A 23,554-nucleotide genomic window follows, 5' to 3' on the forward strand; every position below is an offset into this window, starting at 1 on the left:
GGAGTAACCTTTGTTTTGGGCTGTCTCGTGATTATCAGGACACTGTTGCTGTGTAACCGAAATAAAGAAATTTGACTTGGAATGTTTACCTTTAAATTGTTTCCAAGCTGCCATTTAGTCTTGAAAGAGAGGAGAGAGCATTACAGCCAGGCAGAGTCAAGCAACATCCCCCTGCGGGGAGAGGTTCCAGGAACGTTGGAGTCTAATTTGGAAACATTTGACCTAAGAAAACAGGCTCTTCTTTTATCCTGGGAAACTCCTCTCCAAGCTGCCCTTTCCCATCTGAATGACACAGTTGGACCAGGTCAGTGGTTTTCAAGAATGTTGTACTGAAATGCGATGTATGACACAGGAAAGTGGCATAGCCCTGGGTGACTTGGGATGAAGCCTGGAGCTCTGCCCCCTACCCTGGAGGCCTTGGGTTATCTCTGGGCTCATGTGGGGCAGGTTCAAAAACCCTGCCCTAGGTTTTGTGCTTCTTCCAGTTTTAGCAGTTGAGGCGGCTTCACAGCTGCTCTAGGATGAAATCCCGAATGCTCTGCCCCACTGGTTCCCATAGCATCATCACTTCTTTTGGAGGGGAAACAGTCCAGTGGGTTGATTCACTGGCATTTTGTCTCTGAAGGATGGAACTGGAATCTTCCAAACCACTTACTGGTTTTCTCAGTCAGGGTCATCCTAGTTCACATGAAACTATAGCCTGGTTTTTGCCTGGAGCCTGTAACCCTTCCGTCTCCTTCCTCCCCTTGGGCCAAGCTTGGTGGTAGCATGCTGTGCTGGACGTGGCCTGCCCCGGATTTGGGGTAACTCGCAGTGAGAGTCTGCGCAGATGGTCCTACCACATCCTCCTGAGCTTCCACATACTGAATCATGTTGTATCCCATGATTTCACACGGGCCTTGACAGTCTTGGGGGCCAGCCGGGCTGGTGGCAGCATGGCCCCCAGTGGAGGAGGGGATGCTGAGTTTCACAGAGGTGGAGTGGCCTGCCCAAGGGCACTGAGCAGCTCAGTGAAGGGGTCGTGATACAGAGCTTGGCTGCATGAGGCTACTGTGCCAGCCTTCACCCCAAACTTGTCCTCCCTCTCCTTGGGAAGGCCACTTTGACTTGTAAACTTGTTATTGTTTGGCTCAGAGCAGATCAGTGGTAGGGAAGCTGGCGTGTTACAGAATAAATCACAGCTATTTAATGGACTTCCAGTTCTACTCCTGGGAGGAGGGCTGTGTGGCCCCCCTACTATTAAGCAGTTGAGAATTGTCTCCAATTAGCAGATGGAGCAGCTGAGACCCAGAGAGGTTCAGTGACCTGCTGAGGTCACAGGAAGGCCAGTGTGGGTTTTTCCAAAGTCCTGTTTGGCCTGCCTGTCTCTGATAAGTGTTAACCTTTGCTATCAGAAGCAGGGCTTTGCCTCGACTTAGATTCCTTAGTTCTGGGGTATGTGGTGGGGCGTGTATGCGGTAGGGTGAGGGTGTGTGGTGTGTGTGTGTGTGTGTGTGTGTGGTGGGGCATGTGTGTGTATGGGCTGTGTGGGGTGTTGCACAGGTCATCGCCCAGCTCCTGACCTCTCCTCAGCCTTGGAGTACCCTATGTCCCCCAAATGGGCTGCTGGCCTGTGGTAGCGGCCATAACTTCAGCACAGCCCTGAACAGGAATCACTATTTTTCCCATGAAAGAGGAATTCAGAATCAGAAAACAGCTATGTCCTTGATTTCTGTAGGTTCTAAAGTGCTGGCTTTAACAGAACAGTTAGGATCCATGGCACACTTCCCAGGTGCGGTTTCTTACCTCCACATGGTTCTGCCCATAGCTAAAGGGGCCAAGGGAAGGAGAAGCAGCTGCTGGGAGCCCCAGCTGAGCCAGAGAAAGGGGCCACATCTCCTGGGTCTTCTGGTGCCACACCCAGAACCTCACTATCAGGACTGGAGAGCCACTTGGGATTCAGGTGCCTCAGGGCCCAGGGGTCAGGGCATTCGCATGGCTTGCGCTTAGGGACGTGCTCTGACCTAGAAATCTGACACAGTCCCACTTTTCATTTTAATGTGCCCAAGTAAGGGAATTGGAATAGTGGAGAGCTCAAATTTGGGTTTGCATCGTGGCTCCATTTTCCATGCTGATTGAGCACGTTACTTAGAGTTTGTGTCTGTGGCCTCATCTGAAAACTGGGGATTATAACAGGACCCATGTTTTTGGGTGCTGATGAGAATGATGGAAGATGCTTGTAAAGTCCTCGGCAACCTCAAGACACCTGGCTAGGGCTGGGTTTGTAAATACTGGGATATATAGTGGGTTCTTAGTAAGTGGAGTCTGTTTTGCAAGCACTGACCTTGCAGTGTGCGGCCTGCATGTGGGACGCTGGCCCTGTCCTTGATGCTCTCACTTAGCATGCTGGCCCCTCTGCTCTTCAATGTCCACTGGGATCAGGCCCTGGGCAAGATGGGACAGGTGCAATGTGGGGAGTGCCTAATGCCCTGTCCCTCCTGGAAGAAGTTGAACAGGTGATGGAATATTTGAGCTGGGGGATCCTCAGAGATCTTGGGCTCCAAACTTAAGTTACTGATGAGAAAATGGGCCCAGAGAGGAGACCTTTCACCATGATTTTGTGGGAGAGCTTCCCTCAAACCTCTGTTCCTGTCTGTCCTCATGCCACAAAACAGAAGACCAAGAGCCCAGGCTGTCTCCTCTCCCACCGAGCTGCTTTGCACCACTCTAGCAACTTCCTCACATGAGCCCCTTGAGGACTGGAAGGGCCATAAGTATAAGGATTGAACTAGTTTTAAGAATTTTTAGAGGCTAGGAAGTAAAGGGGCCAGGTGCCATCAGCTTAGGAGTTGAGGCCACTCCCAAACCCTGTCAAGCCCAGAGAAGCCCACAATGCAGGTGCCTTGAAGGGGAGAGGCAGGTCAGGATCTCATAAATCACTTTTCAGGGAAGTGTGTGAGTTGCCATTGGCAAGGTGGGAGAGGATTAAGAGAATCCATGCTTATCCCACTGATATCCCTTGGAGCAGATGCACAGCTGCCTTTGCAGTTGTCTGAGAAGCAGAATCCTTGTGCCTAAGGCCTGGGTGAAACAGCCCAAGGAGGGTAGAGAACAGCCCAGATCCAGGGAGCTGGGTCTTGTCCCAAATCACTGGGTGGGCAGGAGATCTGGCCAGGGTGTGTTATGGCCTCTGGTCACCATTGAGTGGTCCCCTCAGCTGGCAGGTGCGTCCTTCCAGCCTCTCTGTGCACCTCCCCTTCCATCCCCCATCTTTACAAATCATTCACTGTTGCAGGGAGTGGGTCTCCACCTAAAGGACCCTTCTGTGAGATCTAAACAAGAAGTCCTTTTGAGTGCCTGGGAACGAGCTTTCTCTTCTAGCAGGCTGATATCACCTCAGCAGACGGAGTCTCTCAGTTCCATATCTCCCTTCTCTCCTGGAAATCCTGCGAGTTTAGGTGTCCTCTTCCTGGGGCGCTCAGCTAGCTGGCGTGGCTGCGCAGCTTTCTATAGTGCAGAGGTTTTCCTATACTGAAGTCTCAGGAATGGTTGACCTGCTCTGGGATTATTTATTGTGCTTGTGATGGTATTCATAGCTAACAGGAATTGCTCTGTGCCAGGCTCCTATGAACTCACCTGTATTCACAGCAGCCGTAAGAGGTAGAGAGATAAGAGGGGTGGAGAAGTAGTGTAACTTGCGCAGGGCCAGCATTGAAAGTGGCAGAGCTGACTCAAGCCTTCTTGCACCTTCTTCCACACTGACTTGGGTGGGGTCAGCTGGGCCTTTTGGAGTTTGCTTTCTGGCCGTGTGTGGCCCCTGTGTCTAGTAGCTGGGAGTGACCTACTGGAAGGATGTGTGCACTGGGAAGGGTGGGGCTGGAGGATGGGACCTTGTTTACATTTCCTGTCTCTTTTTTCCTCCTTCCTACCACACACTCCTGTCCTACTTGTTTCTTAATGGGAAGAAAGGCTTTTTGAGAGACAGGGCATGACTCTTCCCTGCAAAGCTGTTGTCCCAGAAATTTGTCCACATACACTCTCCAGCATTCCTCCCTTTGCCACGAATGGCGTCATGTTCCAGAAATCCCGTGGCCATGGGCTCATTGTCAAGACCAAACAGGCAAGAGGCTTTTTAAAATGTCACCCCTCTCCCCTCAGCAGTTTCTGGGCAGGGGCTGGACTTGCAGGGCATGTGTATGGGCAGAAGGGTGAGTGAAGGGGGAATTTAGAGCAGGCTGGTAGCTGTGGGCCCTGCCCTCTGTGTGCCAGGGATGGAGGGAGCTGCAGGTAGGGTTTTTTGTTTGTTTGTTTGGGGTTTTCTTTAAGGTGAAATTCACTTAACATAAATTAACCATTTTGAAGTGTACAATTCAGTTGCATTTAGTACATTCACAGTGTTAATGCGACCACTACGCTGTCACTCCCTACTCCCCACCTCCAGTCCCTGGCAACTACAAATCTGCTTTCTGTCTCTGTGGATTTACCTATTCTGGGAATTTCGTAAGAATGGAATCATGCGATATATGACCTTTTGTCTGGCTTCTTTCACTCAGCATAATGTTTTTGAGGTTCACCCACCTTGTAGCACGTATCAGAATTTCTTTCCTTTTAAGGCTGAATGATAGTCTGTTGTATGGATAGACCACATTTTGTTTATCCATTCCTCAGTTGATGGATATTTGGGCTGTTGCCACCTTTTGGTGATTGTGAATAATGCTGCTATGAACATTTGTGTGTAAGTTTTTGTTTGAGCACCTACTTTCAGTTCTTTTGGGTAGAGACCCAGGAGTGGAATTGCTGGCCCTGTGGCAATTCTGTTAGTGAGCTGCATTTGCCTGAGCACATTGAGCCAGATGTCTGTAGTGCATATGGTTGGGTGGGAGGACCGAGGGGATGGTGCTGCCCAAAGCCCAGTGCTCCTCACTTGGAGGAGTCTGGGATGGGAAGCTGGGCCCCTGGGGGCTGCAAGCACTGCTGCAGCTGTTAGCATAGGGGGCTGTGCTGGGGGCATGGCTTGGCCACTTTGAAGTTCCCATCTTCTTTCTTCCCTTTTTGTCTAATGTAAAGATCAGCTGAACTGTCAAGAAGGAGATAACTTAAGTCTTAAATATCATTGGGAGGAGAACTGAGGGGCACAGGAGTTGAAGGTTAGGCAACTTATGGAGACGAGGACATATTTAGAGTGTAAGATGCCTGGGAGCCACCAGTGAGGGCTCACAGTGCCCGAGATCACGCCCCCACAGATGTTGGGGTCGGCTAGAGGGAAAAGGCTTTCTCGGTCCTGTTTGCCACAGTATTGCCAGTTTTCAAACTTTAGTTTTTGGCAGCAGAACACCTATTCCCTTGAAATAAAACATGTAATTTCTTTTGTTGAAGGCCAGGAGAAGGAATGGCACCACCTATGAGACCACCCCCACCCCTGCCTCTCACACTCTGCAGGGGCCTCTGAGGCATAACCTCTGGGTGTCTTCACAGCTTGAAAACCGCTGATTTACTCTAACCCTTGCATTAATATTTTTAAGCAGGATGAAATATTTGATGTACACAAAAGAACGTATAAGTGACATGTGTGTACAGTATAAATCTAAATAAAACAAATGCTCATGAACCTACCACCCAGCTTAAGAAAGAGAACATTGACAGTCCCATTGGAGCATCCTCCCTGCCCCTCCCTGATGGTGTCCCTTCCACCTGGACGGTTTATAGAGGCGGGAGCTGAAGCCCAAGTGAGTGAGCCCAGGTATTGTCCTTCAAGATGGTGACAGTTGAGCTGTTCCAGGGAACATGGGGCAAACACACATTCTGATGGAGTCCCCTGTGTTTCTGTCTCTCTGGACCCTCCAGAGGCTCAGGACAGTTGTTTCTATGGCTCAGTCACGGTGCTTCATATTTGCGGTATTTCAGGCGCCCTCAGCAGGTGGGGATCCAGGAAGGCACACCACTGGCCATGGTGAGCGGGCCCCCCTTCTCTAGTCTCCTCCCCAGGGCAGAGGCTTGAATTGTTGAGAGAAAGGTTTTCCTGCCTGCTTATGTCTAGGAGTCTGTTTCATTTCCAGATGGACTGTACTACGTAACACAGCCACCGGGAGTGAGTCTGGGGTAACATGTCGCCTTTTAAGGCAGTGCTATTGGGTAGGAGGGACTCAGAGTAGAAACTAGGAGATGGACTTCAAGATGCGTTTGTGTTTGTGCTGACAGGAGCTGGGGAAGTGCAGTCAGGCAGGTTTGCTCCGTGAGCAGAGACGCCAGGAGAGGCGGGGGACCTGCCAGGGTGCAAGGGGAGTGGATGACTAGGTCATGGTTCTCAAACTTTATGGTCTCGGGACCCTTTTACGCCCTTTTTTTATTGAGGCCCTCAAAGGGCTTTTGTTTATGTGGGTTTTATGTCCACTGGTATTTATTGTTTTAGAAATTAAAACTGAGAAATTTAAAGATATTTATGAATTCATTTAAAAATAATGATAAGGGCTGGCCCGGTGGCGCACTGGAGAGTGCGCCGCTTGGGAGCGCGGCGGCACTCCCGCCGAGGGTTCGGATCCCATGTGGAGACCGGTTCTGCTCACTGGCTGAGCGCGGTGCGGGCGCAACACCGAGGGTTGCGATCCTGTTGCCGGTCCCCGGTACGGGCGTGACACCGAGGGTTGCGATCCCGTTACCGGTCAGTAAAAAAGACAAAAAGGAAAAAAAAAATAACGATAAGCCTGTTACAAGTTCACAGAAGTAACATGTATTCTGAAAAATAACTTGTCTGAAAACAAAAACAATTTGCTGAGAAGAGCCGCATCATTTTACCTTTTTGCAAATCTCTTCAGCATCTGTCACAATGAAAGACAGCTGGAGTCTCATATCTTTTGCAGTCTGTTGCAATATCATGCCACATAGCCTCTGGACAGCTCTTCAGAACACTTGCGAAAGAATGAGAGCGAAAAAGGCAAATGATGTCTTAATATTTTCATAGAAATAGTTTTGGCTCACAGATCCCCAAAAGGGCCTCAGGGTCTATCATATGTTTAGAACCACTGGTTCAGCTAAAGTTGGGCCATTTGCTTGAAGACCCCCATGTACCTCCATAGGAGTGGCAGTGAGAACCCAGGTCAGGATGGATCCCATGAGGGTGCAGATGTGGGCAGCGACCCGAGGCAGAACCTGGAGGGAGGCATCAGATAGGTGGGCACAGTGCTGGGACAGACTGGCGCCAGGAACACAGAGTAACGACAGAGTAACGGGGACAGCAGCCACGTGGATGAGTGCCTCCTCTGGTGGCTGACACGTTCCTGGCTCACTCTGCTTGCCTGCCTCTGAGGGCTCTCTGAGGAATAAATAAAGTGTGGGTAAGGTCTATGACGCAGGGAGGATTCCAGGTAAAAACAGCGGGGTGGGTTTGTTCTCCTGATAGCACAGACCAAAGACTAAGGCTTAGCGAAAGAAGTGGCTTTGTGTTTGTTATTTAACCACCGTGCTCTGCAGCTGCAAGAATGAAGGGTTCAAGACGCCTGGACTGTTTCAGGATGGAGACTGTTGCTGACGTGGGGAGTGAGAGGCAGCCTGAAGGCCAAGGGACTGGGGCAGGTGACTGTCCTTGCAGCTCTACCGCTAATTCACTTTGCAGCCAGAAGGCAAAAGGACCTCAGTCTTTCCATCTGTTCACTCGGGGTGATGCTTGAGGATTTCCAGGACCCTGTCCCAATTCTTGACCCAGAGCTTGGTGTTTGGGCACAATGAGTTAGACAAGTGGGGCGTCCAGGTGCAGCATTCTCTCTCTCTGGGGATGCAAGGCTGAGACATGGATCAGAAGTCAGAGATGAGGGGGAGATTGAGATTCCTTGCTCTAGAAGTGATTGTTGAATCCAGCACCATCTAAGCATGTGGACGGGAAGGAGATCGAAGGGGGTCTTGGAGGCCCTTGCAGGCCTCAGGCGACACAATTGGGAGTTTTTGTTTTTTTTTTCCTTTTTGTCTTTTTTCGTGTCCGGCAACGGATCGCAACCCTCAGTGTCGCGCCCGTACCGGACCAGGACTGGCAACAGGATCGCAAACCTTGGTGCTGCACCCGCACCTCGCTCAGCCAGTGAGCTGGAACCGGTCTGTATGTGGGATCCGAACCCTTGGCGGGAGCACCGCCGCGCTCTCAAGCAGCGCACTGTAGCAGTGCGCCACCGGGCCGGCCCAATTGGGAGTTTTTGAAGAAGCAGCACAGCTTGGATCAACCCCCAGAATCTGCTTCAGGAAAATTGCCTCTTCTCTTCAGGATTGAAATGCCCCTTAACCATGGATTTGGTGGCTGGAAAGGAATTTTGATGTCTTTAATGTTCAGTGACAGATTTATCTCCATGGGCTATATTTTTTCATGGCGTCTGTTAGAGAAAATATTTTCCCTGCCCCGTTCTTCTCTGCTTGCCTCTTCTCCACCACCAGCCCCGTCCCACGCCCTCGTTGGTGGGGAAGTCTTTGTGGAAAAGTCTGGGTAGGTTTCCTTGGAGAGGTTTCCAGCCTGAGCTTGGTCTGCCAAGCTGGGGCTGCCTGACTTCCCGTCCGCTCACAAGGAGCCTCTCAGTACCCGCCTCCCATTCCCCTCAATCCTTTTTCTGCTTTCAAGGAATTAATTGTCCAGGCTTCACCTCAATAGATGATGTTTACTTCTTTGGTGTCTCTTTAAAGGAGGCTTAAAAACAGTTACCAAACCTGTACACAAGTGTTCACAGCTGCCAAAAAGTCCGGCAGCTGGTGAATGGATGAACAATTCCTGGCATATCCATGCAAGGAAATACCATTCAGCCATGGAATGAAGCACTGATCCCACTACAACATGGGTGAACCTTCAAAACATCATGCTCAGCGAAAGAAGCCAGACACGAAAGGCCACGTTATATGATTCCGCTCATGAAATGTCCAGAATAGGCAGATCTGTGGGGACAGAAAGTAGATTAGTGGTTGCCAGGAGCAGACGCCTGGGTGGGGGGAGATGGCAGGTGTGGGGAGTGATGCCTAAAGAGCACAGGGCTTTTTTTAGGGTGGTGAAAATGTTCTACAATTGATTGGGGTGATGGTTACATACAAACCATTGAACCGCACACTTTACATGGGTGAATTGTATGGTCTATGAATTATATCTCCAAAAAGTTATCACAAAAATACCTCAAAACAGCTACCACCCCCACCTCGGTTTTGGTTTGGGTCTGCGTTCACATTTTGCCAAACCACATTGTTTGACACATCTTCATTTCCCGCCTTCCTGATATTTCCTGTTTGACAGTTGCTACTGATGAGTAGCTAACACTACAGATTCCACCTCCATTCTGCCCTTACCTTGGTTGCCTCAGATTCCCAGGAGCACACTGTACGGTCATGGTTTGTGTTCAACCCTGTCACACCCGTGTGCGCATGTGCGTGCGTGCACTCCTCCTTTTGTGCTAGGCTTTCAGTCACATGGTGGCCCTGAGTCCCGCTGATGTTGAATCACTTGCAGAGGCTGCAGAATGAATTTTGAGTATCTTTGTAGTGGCTGATTGTTCTCTGCTGCCTTTTGGAGGCAGAGAAGAGACCTTGGAAGCTTGTGCTGACAGATGGTGATCGTATTGAGGAATGTAGTTTGGGTCCAGAACTGTGTGGCTCTAAAGCAACAGGACATTATTCTCCAGGGCTTGAGGTCTGTTGACTCAGAGAGGAGTTCCAGCACAGTTTGGTCTGCAGTGATGGCTAGCACTGGTGGGCCCTTGCAGGTTTGTTCTGAAAGAGAAGCCCCCTCTGGGCATGGTCAAAGATACTGCCCCCACTGAGGGTGAGGCAGGTGGGTACATGGCTCCTCAAAGAAGCTTCCCTCCATGGGGAACTTGGATTTAGAGCCATCTGGTCCTCTCACCGTCTGTCTGGGTGGCCACAGGACACAGCGAGGTCCTGTAAGACCTAAGGCTAGACCATGACATATACTCACATCCCTCACTGTCTTTTACTGACTTAAATCTCAATGTCCCAGAAAAGACAGGCGTCCTTGAAGTCTCTCATGATTTATAAGCTTGTAAAGATGGCCAGACTGCTGCTACCCAGGTATCGTTTCTCTTTTCAAAATTGAAATGCAGAAAATATTAAGCAGGCTGTTTGCTGTGAGTATGGAAGTGTTTCCACACAAACTCTTTTCGGAAAAAAAGGGCAAGGAACCTACCTCAAAACCATGGAAGATATATTAGCTACTGTTTACACACATTCTGCCCATAGATCTTTCAATGACTCCTCTACCAAAGGATATTTGCCCCCAGCCAAATGCTCAGTACAGTCCCCCACCTCCATTTTTGGCCCAGAGAAGTCATTGCTGGGAGACTGGCCCCATGGGTATGGGTCCTTCTTCAGGACTGTGTGGGTCATTTCCTCTTGAAGAACTTTCATGAGGATGGTCACTCTGTGTAGAATTTAGGTATTGAGCATGGTGTGAGGGAGCCTGTGTGGTGCTGCATGCTCTAACCCCCCTTGGGATCAGGAGCCTGGGGTCCCTTCAGACTGGCTGACACACTGTTCTGGGACTCCCAGTGGCCACCTGCTCCCTGGGTCAGCTTGAGCACTGGCTGTGTGCGAGCACTGTGTGAGTGCTGTGTTGTGTTTTCCTTACCCCAGGCACTCTTGATTGTGCAGTGATCCAGGCTGTACTGGTGTCAGACGTGATTTTTTTGTTGTTGTTGTTGTTGATGATATGGAAGGGATATGTGGGTTTTTCTGTTATTGTAGATGATGAAACTGAGATTCCCAGAGATACTGTCTTGCCCTGGGCCACACAATGAGTAAGTCAAGGAACCACAGCTTGCACTTGGGCTTCCTATTCCCAGTCTAGGGTCCTTACACTAAGTATCCAGAGCTGTTAGGTCATTTTGGCAGGCAGCAGGGCATGGGGTTCCCTGACTCCTCCTGCTTCTTGTTCTGCCAGAAACAACCAACATCACACACACACACCCGCCCCCTCGCCGGAAGCCATTCTGTCAGGATTAGATCAGAAGTCACGCATGCAGGATCAGGCAGACATCTTCCCTTCCCTTTAAAAAAAACCTGCTAAGTGCCATATAGTAATATCACTTTACAAAAATAGTAAAAGTAAACAAAACCCCAAACTTGCTCATGATCCCAACAGTCAACACAATAGCTGTTTTCTCTCTCTTTTTGTTTGTTTGTTTGTTTTGGTGGCTGGCTGGTATGAGGATCTGAACCCTTGACCTTGGTGTTATAGCACTGTGCTTTTATCTACTGAGCTAACTGGCCAGCATGACTCCCAATCTTTATCCATCTTTATATTATAAACAGTTACGTTTCATATCTTATCCATATGTCTGGCCCCCATCACTAGGCTGTGAGCCCCTCGAGAGAGGGACTGTGTATGCTTCACGTTTCTATCTCTGGTGCCTTGAGTGGTTCCATCTTCAGAATGGCCACTGGGGAAGTTCTGCTGAACACCTCCAGAGGATGCCAGTCCCCCAGGAGACAGAGCTGGTCTGTGCAGGAACTGCTGGCTAGATGTGGGAGTGTGGGTCATGCTCTGCAGGGTTCTTGCTCTCTCCTAGTTATTTGTAATTAATGGCTGTGTAATGTTTCCATGAACTGATGCATCAGCGTTCACGTAGCCCATGTCATGAGTGCGACTGCTTGTGTTATTTCTTTAGGCTCAGTCTCTGGCCATGACTTACCGTGTCAGAAGCATGGAAACGTCGGGGTTCTTGCTGTGTGTGGCTATGAACTCCAGTTTTCCCCAACATCTGCCTGCTGTCTTTGCCAGCATAATGCACACAGTGGCATGACTGGGGCCTTGGATTTGGAGAAAGGAAGAGTATGAGTTGAAGTCTAACCTTGTGGGTGTCAGGCTCCAGCCTGTGTCTGCTTGCTCTTCAGCAAACTGATTGTCTCCTTGCTGCTGGGTACTTACCAGTATCATCCTAGTGACCTGGGTGCTCTGTGGGTGGAAGTCAGAGGTGCAGCCTGGGCTCACCCAGGTCTTGCCTGTGATGGCCTTACCAGCAGTGCTCGGAGAAGGGTTAGGGAGGATTAGGGAGCAGGTGAGTTCTCAGTTACATGGTGATGACTAATAAGTGTATCCACGGACTTGTTCGTGTGGTTACTTGTTCATTCAGTCACCAGAGCTCTACTTGGTACTGTGTACTTTGCTAGAGGAGGCAGGATTCTTGTCCCCAGTGAGGGGAGGTGTTTTGGTAAGAGAGAAAGAACATAGTAGTCTTGGGGTTGGGAGTGGGCCCTTGGAAGGGGAGCAGGAAATGCCAGCAGAATGGGCTAAAGAGCCCTACATACAGAGAAGGACATATGGGTTTTTTTGCAGATTTTGGCTATTACAAGTAAAGCTGCCATAATCATTCCTATGTAGTTTTTTTTTTTTTTTTTTTTTTTTTTTTTAAGGAGAAGGGTTAGGGAGGATTAGGGAGCAGGTGAGTTCTCAGTTACATGGTGATGACTAATAAGTGTATCCACGGACTTGTTCGTGTGGTTACTTGTTCATTCAGTCACCAGAGCTCTACTTGGTACTGTGTACTTTGCTAGAGGAGGCAGGATTCTTGTCCCCAGTGAGGGGAGGTGTTTTGGTAAGAGAGAAAGAACATAGTAGTCTTGGGGTTGGGAGTGGGCCCTTGGAAGGGGAGCAGGAAATGCCAGCAGAATGGGCTAAAGAGCCGTACATACAGAGAAGGACATATGGGTTTTTTTGCAGATTTTGGCTATTACAAGTAAAGCTGCCATAATCATTCCTATGTAGTTTTTTTTTTTTTTTTTCTTTTTCTTAAAAGATGACCGGTATGGGGATCTTAACCCTTGACTTGGTGTTGTCAGCACCATGCTCAGCCAGTGAGCCAACCGGCCATCCCAATATAGGACCCGAACCCGTGGCCTTGGTATTATCAGCACCGCACTCTCCCGAGTGAGCCACGGGACGGCCCTCCTATGTAGTTTTTGTGTGAATGTATGTTTTCATTTCTCTGGAATAAATATCCAGGAGTACAGTTCTTGGGTCATATGGTTGTTGCATGTTTAGTTTTTAATGAAACTGCCAAACTGATTGCCACCAGCAATGTATGAGTGATATACTTTCTTTGCATTCTTGCCAGCATTTGGTGTTGTCACCATTTTTAATTTAGGCATTCTGATAGGAGTATAGTAATATATCATGTGGTTTTAATTTGCATTTTCCTAATGAACTAATAATGTTGAACATTTTTTCATGAGCTTGTTAGGCATCTGTATATCTTCTATGAAATTTCTTTCATGTCTTTCATTCCTATTCAATTGGATTGTTTTTTCACTATTGCGTTTTGAGAGGTATTTATATATTTTAGACACCAGTCCTTTGTGAGATATGTAATTTGCAAATTTTTTTTTTTTTTAATTCCTTTTTGTCTTTTTTACTGACCGGTAACGGGATCGCAACCCTCGGTGTCGCGCCCGTACCGGGGACCTGCAACCCTCGGTGTCGCGCCCGTACTGGGGACCGGCAACGGGATCGCAACCCTCGGTGTTGCGCCCACACCGCGCTCAGCCAGTGAGCGGGAACCGGTCTCCACATGGGATCCGAACCCTCGGTGGGAGTGCCGCCGCGCTCTCAAGCGGCGCACTCTCCAGTGCGCCACCAGGCCGGCCCATAATTTGCAAATATTTTATCCTAGTCTGTGTCTTGTCTTTTCATCCTCCTAACAGGCCTTTTGCAGAACAAAAGTTTTTAATAAAGTCCAGTTTATCAATTTAAGTTTGTGTTCCATTTTGAGTTTTTGTATAAAGTTAATTTTTATATCAGCTTGAGGTTTATTTATTCATTTATTTTTGCCTGTGAATGAACAGTTGCTCCAGCACCATTTGTTGAAAGACTGTCTTTCCTTCATCAAATTGCTTTTGTACTTCTGTCAAAAATTAAGTTGGGTATATTTGTACTGGTTTATTGCTGAGTTCTCTGTTCTGTTCCATTGATGTAGGTGTCTAACTTTATTAATATCATACAATCTTGATTACTGTGGATATGTAATAAGATTTGTAATTGGGTGGATAGAATATTCCCTCTTTATTCTTTTTAATTTAAAAAGATTCATTTGCCTTCCCATATAAATTTTAGATAAATCTTGCTGAGATTTTGATAGGAATTGAATTAAACCTGCATATTTGTTTGGGGAGAATTGACATCTTAGACTCTTCTAGTCTATGAACACAGTATGTCTCTCCATTTATTTAGATCTTCTTTGATTTCTTTCATCAACATTGTGTAGTGTTCATCATGCAAGTCCTGAATATGTTTTGTTAGATTTACACCTAAGTATTTTATTTTTTGGAGCAATTATAAATGGTATTGTATTTTAATTTTGGTGTCCATGTGTTCATTGCTGGCATATATAAATACAATTGATTTTCATATGCTGATCTTGTGTCCTGCAATCTTGTTGAACTTTAGGAGTTTTTTGTAGATCCCATGAGATATTCTACATAAACTATGCAATCTGTAAATATTTTTTTCCTTCTCTTTTTTTTTTTTGGTGGCTGGCCAGTAAGGGGATCTGAACCCTTGACCTTGGTGTTACCAGTACCGTGCTCTCCCAAGTGAGCTAACTGGCCAGCCCTATTTCTTCCTTTTAGAGCTGTGTGACTTTTATTTCCTTTTCTTGCCTTATTGCACTGGCTAGAAATTCCAGTACTACGTTGAATAGGAGTTCTGAGAATGAACATCTTTGCCTAGAGTCTTTCACCATTATGTATGTTAGCAGGAAGTTTTTCATAGATGCTGTTTGTTGAGGAAGTTCCTTTCTATTTCTGCTTTTCTGAGAGGTTTTTTAAAATCATGAATGGGTGTTGGATTTTGTCACATGCTTTTTCTGCATCAATTGATATGACCATGTGTTGTTTTTTTCTTTAGTCTGTTAATATGGTGGATTATATTGATTGATTTTTTAATATTAAACCAGTATCCTTGGAATAAAGCCCACTTGGTCATAGTGTGTAATTCTATAAATATATTGCTGAATTCTGTTTGCTAATATTTTGTTGATTTTTGCATCTGTATTCATGAGGGATATTAGTCTATAGTTCTTTGTTTTTTGTTTTATGTTTGTCTGGTTTTGGTATCAGGTAATACTAGCTTCATAAAATGAATGGAAAGTGTTTCTTCTGTTTTCTAAAAAATCTTATGTAGAATTTTTTTTTTTTAACATTTGGTAGAATTCTCTAGTAAAACCGTCTGGGCTTGGAGATTTCTTTTTTGGGAGTTTTAACACAACATATTCAGTTTCCTTAATAATTACAGGGTTATTCAAATTATCTGTGTTTTTTAGTGAAATCGGTCCGTTTTATATAAGTTATCAAATTATTGTTTGTAGAATTGTTGATAGTTTTCCTTGTTATCCTTTTGACATCTGCAGGATCTGTAGTGATATCCACTGTTTCATTTCTGATACTGTTAATTTTTACATTCTCTTTTTCTTTGTCAGTCTTGCCAGAAATTTGATTTTATCAATCTTCTTAAAGAAACAGATCTTTTTCTCATTGATTTTTATTGTTTTTCTGTTCCATTTCATTGATTTCTGTTGTTACTTTTATTATTTCCTTCTTTTGTAATGCTTTGGGTATATTTTGTACTACTTTTTTCTAGATTCTTGAGGTGGGAGCTTAGATTATTGGTTGATACCTTTCCTCTTCTCTAATGTAAGCATTTTAGTGCTATAAAGTTTCCTCTCAAGATTATCTTAATTGTGTCTCACAAATTTAGATACATTATATTCTATTTCCTTAAAAAATTTTTTTTTTAAATTTAAAAATTTCCCTTGAGGTTTCTTTCCTCTTTGACCCATGGATTATTTAGACGTGTGTTGTTTAGTTTTCATGTGTTTGGAGATGTTCCTGTTATCTTTCTCTTATTGATACCCAGTTTGGTTTCATTGTGGTCAGAGAACATATTCTGTATTTTTTCAATTATTTTAATCTATTAAGGTTTGTTTATGGCCCAGATATGATCTATCTTGGTATTTGTTTTGTGGGCACTCAAAAAGAACATGTATTCTGCTGTTGTTTAGTAGACTGTTCTATAAATGTCAATTAGATTCTGTTTGGTTGATGGTTGTCTTTGTTTGTGATGCTTTAACAGAATACCTGAGCCTGTGTGATTTATAACACAGAAATTTATTTTCTCACAGTCCTGGAAGTTGAGAAGTACAAGATCAAGGCGCCAGCATCTTGTGAGGGCCTTCTTGCTGCATCATCACATGATGGATGGTAGAAGGGCAAAAGAGACAAAAGGGGGCTGAGTTTGCCCTTTTGTGGCAGCATTAATCTCACCCATGAGGGTGGAGTCCTCATGGCCTAATCACCTGTCAAAGGTCTCACCTCTTAATATCATTAAATTGGCAATTAAGTTTCAACGTGAGTTTCAGAGGGGACAAACGTTCAGACCATGGCCATGGTATTGTTGATTTCTTCTGTATCATTGCTGATTTTCTGTCTAATTATTCTATTTATTGTTGAGAGAAGATTGATGACATCTCCCAACTGTAATTGTGGATTTGTTTATTTCTTCTTTTAGTCATGTTATTTTGCTTCTCTGCTGGTTGGTGCATACACATTTACGCTTACTATGTCTCAGTGAAATCACCCTTTTATCATTATGTAATATTGCTCTCCATTTGTGGTAATTTTCTTTTTTTTAAATTTTTTTTTAAAAGATGACTGGTAAGGGGATCTTAACCCTTGACTTGGTGTTATAATATTGCTCTCCATTTGTGGTAATTTTCTTTTTTTTAAATTTTTTTTTTAAAAGATGACTGGTAAGGGGATCTCAACCCTTGGCCTGGTGTTGTCAGCACCACGCTCAGCCAGTGAGCAAACCGGCCATCCCTATATAGGATCCAAACCCGTGGCCTTGGTGTTATCAGCACCATACTCCCGAGTGAGCCACGGGCCGGCCCACATTTGTGGTAATTTTCTTTGTGTGAAATATACTTTATTTCATATGAATATAGCAACTGTTTTCTTTTCCTTTGATTAGTATTTGCAAGATGTGTCTTTTCCATTCTTTCACTTTGAACCTGCCTGTAACCATTGTATTTGCAGCCAATTTCTTGTAGACAGTGTTTATTTTAGGTAGTTCATTTTTTAGATCCACTGTGCTAATCTCTGTCTTTTAATTGTTGTATTAAGATCGTTTACATATAATTATTAATATGTTAGGCCATAATTATTTTTTGTTTTCTGTTTGTTCTCTCTGGTTTTCATTTTCCTCCTTCTTGTGGGTTACTTGAACATTTTCTTCAAAATTTTATTTTGATTTGTCTGTAGTTTTTTTTCCCATAATATCTCCTTTGTGTAGATTTTTTAGTGGTTGCTCTAGTAGGCATTACATTATATAGATATAACTTATGACAGTCTCTTGGTGGTGTCATTTTACCAGTTCAAGTAAAGAGAGTACCTGTCTTGACTTTACTCTTGTCAAGTACAATTGTCTTATGTATTTTCTTCCCTACATTTAGAACACATTAGAAAGTGTTACAACGTTTGCTTTAGTCATCAAGCATATTTTAGAAAACTCAAGGAAAGCCTAAGTATTTGCTCATATTTTTGTTTACTGTGTTATTGCTTACTTTTGGATGTTCCAAAGTTTCTTCTTTTCTGATTTCCTTTCTGTTTAGAGAACTTCCTTTGGCCATGTTTTTAGGGGCAAGTCTGCTAACACATTCTCTTAAGTATTCCTTCATCTGAGAATGTGTTGATTTTCCTTTCACTACTGAAGGATATTTTCTCTGGGCATAGGGTTCTGGGTGGGCAATTGTTTTCTTTCAGCACCTAAAAAGTTTTGTGCCACTTTCTTCTAGCCTTCATGGTTCCTAATGAGAAATTTGTGGGTCTATTTGGTTTTCTCCTGTCCCTTAGGTGTCATCTTTCTCTGGCTGCTTTCAAGGTTTTTTTCCTCTGTGTTTAGTTTTCTCTGTGCTTTAGTTTTGTCTTTTGTTTTATTATTATGTATTTTGGTGAAGATTTCTTTGGGTTTATCCTTTGGGGTTTATTCAGCTTCTTGAATTTGTGGGTTGACACTCCTGCCAAATTTGGGAGGTTTTCAGCCATTCTGCCTTTGAATACTTTTTCTGCTTTACCTTCCTTTTTCCCTCCTTCAGGGACACTTATGACATGAGCGTTAGACCTTCTGTTATAGTCACACAGATGCCTGAGGCTCTGTTCTATTGTTTATTTCCTGTCTGTCTTTTCTCTGTTGTTGGATGGGGTCATTTCTGTTTTTCTGCCTTTGGGTTCACTAATTCTTTCCTTGGTCTTCATCATTCTGCTATATGAGTCCATCCATTGAGCTTTTTATTACAGTTATTGTATTTTTAAAATTTCAAAATTTCCATTTGGTTCTTATATCTTCTCTTTCTTTGCTGTTTTTTCATTTATTTCAAGCTTGCTCATAATTTCTTGTTGAAGCTTTTTATTGTGGCTGCTTTAAAATCTTTAAATTAAATGTGAGATAATTCTAACATGTCTGTTATATGTTGGCACTTATTGATTATCTGTTGATGCAGTTTGCAGCCTTCCTGGTTCTTGGTGTGGTGATTTTAGATAGAAAACTGGACATTTTGTATTCCTTGGGTGTCTCTGGGTTTCATTTGAACCTTCTCTTTTAGTCAGCTTTTCTGGCTCTGCTCTAGTGGGCAAAAGGGGGTGGTCACCCAGTTACTCAGGTGGAGATGGAGGTCCAGGTTCCCTAGTTGGCCTCTGTTGACCCTGAGGTGGGGAGGCTCCTCATTACTGCCAGATGGTGGTAAAAATCCTGACTCTCCACTCGGCCTCCTGTGACACCACCCTGGCATTAACACTGGGTGGGGATGAAAGTCCTGGTTCCCTAGTTGTAGTCTTCTGACACCACTCTGAATGGAATGTTGGGGTGCCTTGTTACCGCTAGGCAAGGGTGGATGTCTGTCCTTTGATCACTTAGGGAATGGGGCTGTACTTTTTCCTGTGGTGTTTGGCTGGAGCAGGGTATTTATTGTCTAAAGTTTTCTGTCTTTCCAGGCTGCCCCTTTCATGGTCTCTTTTGGCACCAGAGCTTTTGCTTTTGTTTTTGTTTTTGCTTTGTCTGTGCCCGTCGGTGTTTCCAGGTTGCTAGATTCTCCAGTTTCCAGGTTGCTAAATTCTGGTCTGGGATAATGAGACAGAAAGAAAGCCAGAGAAACTCACCCTGTGTCCTTCCTGGAGATCCTGAGGTCCCTTGCCTATCTGCCTTCACTCCACCTTTCAGTCTTCTCATGTTTGTCTTATACACAATGTCCAGGGTTTTTAGTTGTATTTAGCAGGAAGAGTAGGGAAAATTACATTTACCCCATCTTCAGGAAGCAGAAGTTTCAAGTTGCCATTTTTGAAAGAGCTTTGGATTGAAAGGTATGCCCAGACCACCAGCAGCCTCTTCCAGAGACCAGCCAGAAGTGTAGCCTCTGGTTTGCGTGGGTCATGAGGGAAGGCTGGTCTCGGGGGAGGGTCTCGTGTGGGGTGTGGAGTGATGCACTTCCTCTGGGCTGGCCTGCAGAGGAAGGGGCCCTGTTGTGTGGAACTGCTTGAAACAGAAATCAGCCCTCTTTTTGGGGATTCTTACAGCCCAATGTGTATCCCCAGTGTCGACAACACACACCTGCTTCTCCTTCCTGCCTCCAAAAAGCCCAGCCATACAACCAGGAAACAAAACCAAGTACACCACTCAGAGCTTCCAAAGCACGCTCCCCCGTGCCAGCTTCCTGTTGGGTCGTCTGTTTTCGAGTCTGAGTTTAAGGTTATTGTCGGGCTCTTGGGAATAGAGTCCCTTAGGGCCTGTCAGAGGCCCTGCCTGGGAAGCAGGTGAGGTGTGTGGGAGGTGGCTGCCTGCTGCCACTGTGCCAGCCTCCAGTCCATGGGCACTGCTGTGCTGGGGGAAGGGCAGCAGCTTTAGATAGCTGGAGACACAGTGGGAGAAGCAGCAGCTCTTCCTGGGAGTCCTTTCCCATGCCTGGGAGACAAGGTGGCTGAGTCAGGAAGGACTGTAGGTTCTCTGAGGAGAGGGAAGCTCAGAGAGAGGGTACCACGCAGCCAGGGCTGACCTCAGGCCACAGCTGGCTGGCCACTCTCCTCCCCACAACTGCCTAGGGATTGAGGATGCAGCTGGGGCTGGGCCCACCTCATCCCTGCCTTCCTAGAGTGAAGGTTCTGGGGTGAGGGGCAGTCATGTCATAACACTGTAATTATATAATGAGACGGTAGGTGTACATTAGCTCTGAAATGTGTCATTGTCCTGACAGAGTGAGTCACTAGATACTGAGGAGGGTCAGGACAGCCCCTTGAGAAAGGGACCTTTCAGTGGAGCCTTGAGGGATGGGTGGGATTGTCAGGTGGAAGGGTGGGGCTGGGTGGGGGTTTGCGAGGAGACCAGGGGCCCAGGCTGGAGGGGAGATTTCAGCAGGTCAGCATGGCTGGCTGTGGAGGGCAAGAGTGGCTGGCATGTGGCCTGGGGTTGCTTGGCTCTCTGGGCTTGTGGACTGGGTCACAGAGTCTGGGTATTCCCAGTAAGAGGTGCTGTAGAGGTAAAGATGGCTTCTCAGGCCCCATAACACGGTCATTGGTCCTTCCTTCTTGCCCCTTGCCTTTGCTTCAACTGTGCCCTTGCTCAAGAGTCCTCTCCACCCCAGACCACCATCCTGTGTGTGTGTGTGTGTGTGTAGGGGGGTCCTTGCCTCGTTCATGGGCCTTTGCTTACGTGGATGGCAGTCAGAGCAGCACATGCCTTCCCCATGTCCCAGGGACCCTAGCATTGCCTGGTGGATCTGGAGGTTCCTATTGCTCCATCCCTCACCCCATCAGGCCAGCCTGTGCAGTCTCCTGGATCTCCTGCTCTCCATCAGCCCATCTGGCCCACTTCGGCTTCCTTTCTACAAACCAGTGGACCCAGTGATTGCCCTTTGTAACCTTTGTTCCTGTCTCTTTGAATGAAGTTTCCCAAATCTGGCTGGGGCAGAGTCACCTGCAAACTTGAGTAGTTCTCCCCCAGGCCCCTCCCCTGGTGTGCAGCATGCAGGAGGCCTGAGTAGACGTTTGTCGAGAGGCTGCTGATTCTGGCAGCAGCTGGGTTGAGACTGTGGGCCCGGGTTGTGCCCCCCCAGGCCCCTCCCCTGGTGTGCAGCATGCAGGAGGCCTGAGTAGACATTTGTCGAGAGGCTGCTGATTCTGGCAGCAGCTGGGTTGAGACTGTGGGCCCGGGTTGTGCCAGTCCCTAGGGTCCCCCACAGCCCCCTTTGGGAAAAGTCAGGTAGATGTGGCTGCTGGTGTGACATTGCCCCAAAGCCCTGCAACCAGAGGCTAGGAAGGTGATGCACAGTCAAGCTTCAGGGGGAGAGATGACCTTTGGTCTAACTTACACTGGAAGACCTGCAGGCTGGCTGAGAGGCCAGGTGGGAGGCACCAGCCCGGGATATACACAGGGAGTTGTCCAACCTTGGCTTCATCTTTTGCATGCCACGTGAGGGCTTGGATGGGGTCCGCTTAGGGTGCACACCCCAAGTGGTGTGGGGAGAAGCTGAACCTGCTTGCCCACCTAGGGACTGGCTGGGTGCTGCCGGTGTTCAGGGAGACAACAGACCTCTGCTCTCCTTTGCTTCTGCCTTCCCAGGCAGGATTTCATTCCCCATACCTCCTTAGCCTTCTAACCCTTGGTTCTCTGCCAGCACCCACTCCCCTGTTTCATCAAAGTGAGTCTCTCCTGTCCTTCCTGCAGCCTACTCCTTCCCCTGGCCCACAGCACCTGGTACCTACTCTGTTCGAGGGAAAAGCCAGTGTTCCCTGGGGGCCTTGAGGATCCTGCAGAAAGAAGCCAAGAAAAGAGGATTCCTTGGCTCAGCCCGGAGGCTGTGTGACTTCCAGCAAGCAACCTGCCCTCTCTGAGTCACAAATTCTACAGCTATCAAATGAGGTGCTATGGTGGGGCCTCCCAGTTTGGAGAGTGCTTGAGTAAAAAGCATATGAGAGGATCCCTAAGGCTTATCCAGAGATCAGTCTGCATGTGTAAACAGCAGTCAGAGGGTTTGGGTTTTCATTTGTGTTAGTGCCCTCAAAGGATAGTGGAGAAATTGGCCTGTTTGTACCTTTTCCAGCCCTTCTCGCCAGCTGGACGTGGCTGAAAAGGGAGTTGGAGCCAGGGCGTCTGTCTGAATCTTGTAACCCATGTTGAGTTCCTACTGTGCCAGGGTCTTGGGAGTGGGGGACTCTTTGGAGTAAAAGTATAGCATTGTCTGACATTTATTGATAACTTACAGGCCGGACATTGTGCCCAGTGTTTTTTGTTTCTCATACAGTTTTTTTTTAAATTGAGATATAATTCACATACCATAAAACACACCCTTTTAAAGTGCATGATTTGGTGATTTTTAGCATATTCACAATCTTTTGAAACCATCTTCACTATCTAAATCCAGAACATTTTACCCCCAAAAGAAACCGTATACCCTTTAGCTATCATTCCCCATTCCTTCCACCTCCAGCCCCTAGCAACCACTAATTTACTTTCTGTTCTATAGCTTTGCCTATTCTAGATATTTCACGTAAGTGGAATTCTATGATACTTGGGCTTTTGTGTCTGGCTTCTTTAAATTAGCATTATGTTTTCAAGGTTCATCCACGTTTTAGCATGGATCGGTATTCCATTCCTTTTTATGGCTGAATAATGTTCCATTGTATGGATATGTCATACTTTGTTTATCTGTTGATGGACATTTAAGTTGTTACAACCTTTTGGCGATTGTGAATAATGCTGCTGTGAACAGCATTCACGTACACGTTTTTATTTAAGCACCTGTTTTCAGTTTTCTTGGGTGAGTGTACTTAGGCGTGGGATTGCTGAGTCTTGAAGTAACTCTAGGTTTAACCTTTTGAGGAACGGCCTGTTTTCCAAAGTGTATGTACCATTTTACATTCCTGTGCTGGGTCTTAACCTGTGTTATCTCATTGATCCTCCAGTCAGCTTCATGGGATGTAGATAGAATCACCCCCACTTTTTAAGTGGGAGAGTTGAAACTTTACTGCCCACAGCCACACAACCAGTCAGCTGGTGATTCTGTGGCCAGTGCTAGCTTTGATTAGTAAAGAAGTGTCTCTTCTTCAGGCCCTGTTGTATCTTCAGGATGAGCGCTTTTGACTGTGTCATTTTACAGTATATTCCTGAGCCACACAACCAGTCAGCTGGTGATTCTGTGGCCAGTGCTGGCTTTGATTAGTAATGAAGTGTCTCTTCTCCAGGCCCTGTTGTATCTTCAGGATGAGCGCTTTTGACTGTGTCATTTTACAGTATATTCCTGGTTCCTGGCACACATTGGCACTCACATATTCATCGAATAAAATGCCATTTTTTCCTGATCTTGGTGGCTTGATCAGCAACTTGAGGGAGAAGGCCATCAGTGTCTTAGGAGTTCCTGTGCTCTATAGGTTTTCAGACTCCGGCCAGATTCTGTGGTCCCCTCTCCACACTGGATGCTACAGAATCCGCACCAGCCTCTTACACTCAAATGTCTGTCTTGGAGACTCAGCCCATAGCTGGGGAAGGGGTGGCATGGTGTCTGCTAAG

At 46.3% G+C, this 23,554-nt stretch overlaps 1 protein-coding gene across 7 annotated transcripts in view; it reads left to right on the plus strand.

The window, feature by feature from the left end:
• The first annotated feature begins 239 nt into the window (after nt 1-239).
• MPRIP (myosin phosphatase Rho interacting protein) overlaps nt 240-23,554 on the plus strand; it is a 144,198-nt gene continuing 120,883 nt past the window's right edge. For 4 of the 7 annotated variants that reach the window (XM_008584253.1, XM_008584255.1, XM_008584254.1 and 1 more), the window contains exon 1: nt 287-304. In XM_008584253.1, coding sequence (XP_008582475.1) covers nt 287-304 — 18 coding nt within the window. Of the gene's footprint in view, nt 305-23,554 lie in introns of all 7 variants that reach the window. The other 3 variants (XM_008584251.1, XM_008584250.1, XM_008584252.1) reach the window with 3 other exon arrangements.

This window comes from Galeopterus variegatus, unplaced genomic scaffold (genome assembly GCF_000696425.1).
Source record: "Galeopterus variegatus unplaced genomic scaffold, G_variegatus-3.0.2 Scaffold3190, whole genome shotgun sequence".
Lineage (NCBI taxonomy): Eukaryota > Metazoa > Chordata > Mammalia > Dermoptera > Cynocephalidae > Galeopterus > Galeopterus variegatus.